A 1,134-nucleotide genomic window follows, 5' to 3' on the forward strand; every position below is an offset into this window, starting at 1 on the left:
GCACAGATGGACCTCGTCCCCACTGCCCCCCCCCCCCCCCCCGCCCCCCCCCCTCACAGCCATTATCTGCCCGTCCCTGACCGCTGCTCTGTGAGCGCGGCACAGACTCACGGCCAAAAAATAATAAAACTGAAGCACTAACTGTCACCGCGGCTGAAATGGAGGAGCCACAATTGATAGCAGCTCAACAGCACAGTCAGAGGTCACAGCGTGTAATCACAGCGTGTAATCACCCAAAGAACAGGCCGACGTAAAATAAACACGTCCTGGGACGTTTCATCACCGGCCGCCTGAAACAAACGCAGAAAACATGTTCTTCTGATAACCTGCTGGTGGCGCCGTAATAGAATAAAAATGAGACTGGTGACCTGACGTTTTCCGTCTCTCTCTCTCTCTCTCTCGCCCACCAAATTCTCAGCTACAGGAAGTCGGGGGACGTTCAGTCAAATTTAATCTGGATGATGAGAACGGTAGAGGAGTAAAGAAGTCTTTTGTTTCCACGGCCGATGGAGGGAGCCATTTCTACGACATATTAGGACGTTTTTTTGAGGCTAGGTCGCACGGCGATGAGAGACAAATCGTTTTCTTTTTGTCTTAATGTCGGTTTCCATAGCAACTGGGTCTAAAAAAAAAACTACGTGAGGAGCAGAGCGAGGCTACGAACAATCGACCTGAGGTCAGGTTTCTAATTAGTGGCTGTTCTTTTGATCACATTCACATTCACGTCGTTTACAGATGAGCAGCGTCGGGTCAGGAACTCTGAGGTGATCGTCCTGTGGTGACGGACGTCGACTCTGATGACCGACTGAACACACACACACACACACCTTGAGGTGCAGAGATTTCAGAACAGACGATGAAACGACAGATTACGACGTCATCCTGAGGAAAAACATTTTAGGAACTAAAACCTGTTCAAACTCGACTCTCGGGCGTTTCCTGAAATGTTGTCAAATTTCATCAGGTTTTAAAAACAGATCAAATTAAAAAAACAAAGTTTAGGGGAAACCTGTGAAAGAGTCAGACAGTCAGACAGACTGTCTGACTGTCTGACTCTTCACTCTCCCCCCCTCCTCCCCCGCCCCCTCCTTCAAACAGGGCTTGTTGCAGAAGGAACACCATAACCTTTGCCCT

General features: G+C 49.0%; 1 protein-coding gene across 1 annotated transcript in view; it reads left to right on the forward strand.

Annotated features, from left to right (window-relative positions):
* Nucleotides 1-1,134, forward strand: part of sdk1b (sidekick cell adhesion molecule 1b) — a 148,520-nt gene that overhangs the window by 90,298 nt on the left and 57,088 nt on the right. The window contains 1 exon segment of the mRNA XM_025058662.1: nt 741-749. Coding sequence (XP_024914430.1) covers nt 741-749 — 9 coding nt within the window.

The sequence above is a fragment of the Cynoglossus semilaevis genome, chromosome 9 (genome assembly GCF_000523025.1).
Source record: "Cynoglossus semilaevis isolate Cse_v1.0 chromosome 9, Cse_v1.0, whole genome shotgun sequence".
Classification (NCBI taxonomy): domain Eukaryota; kingdom Metazoa; phylum Chordata; class Actinopteri; order Pleuronectiformes; family Cynoglossidae; genus Cynoglossus; species Cynoglossus semilaevis.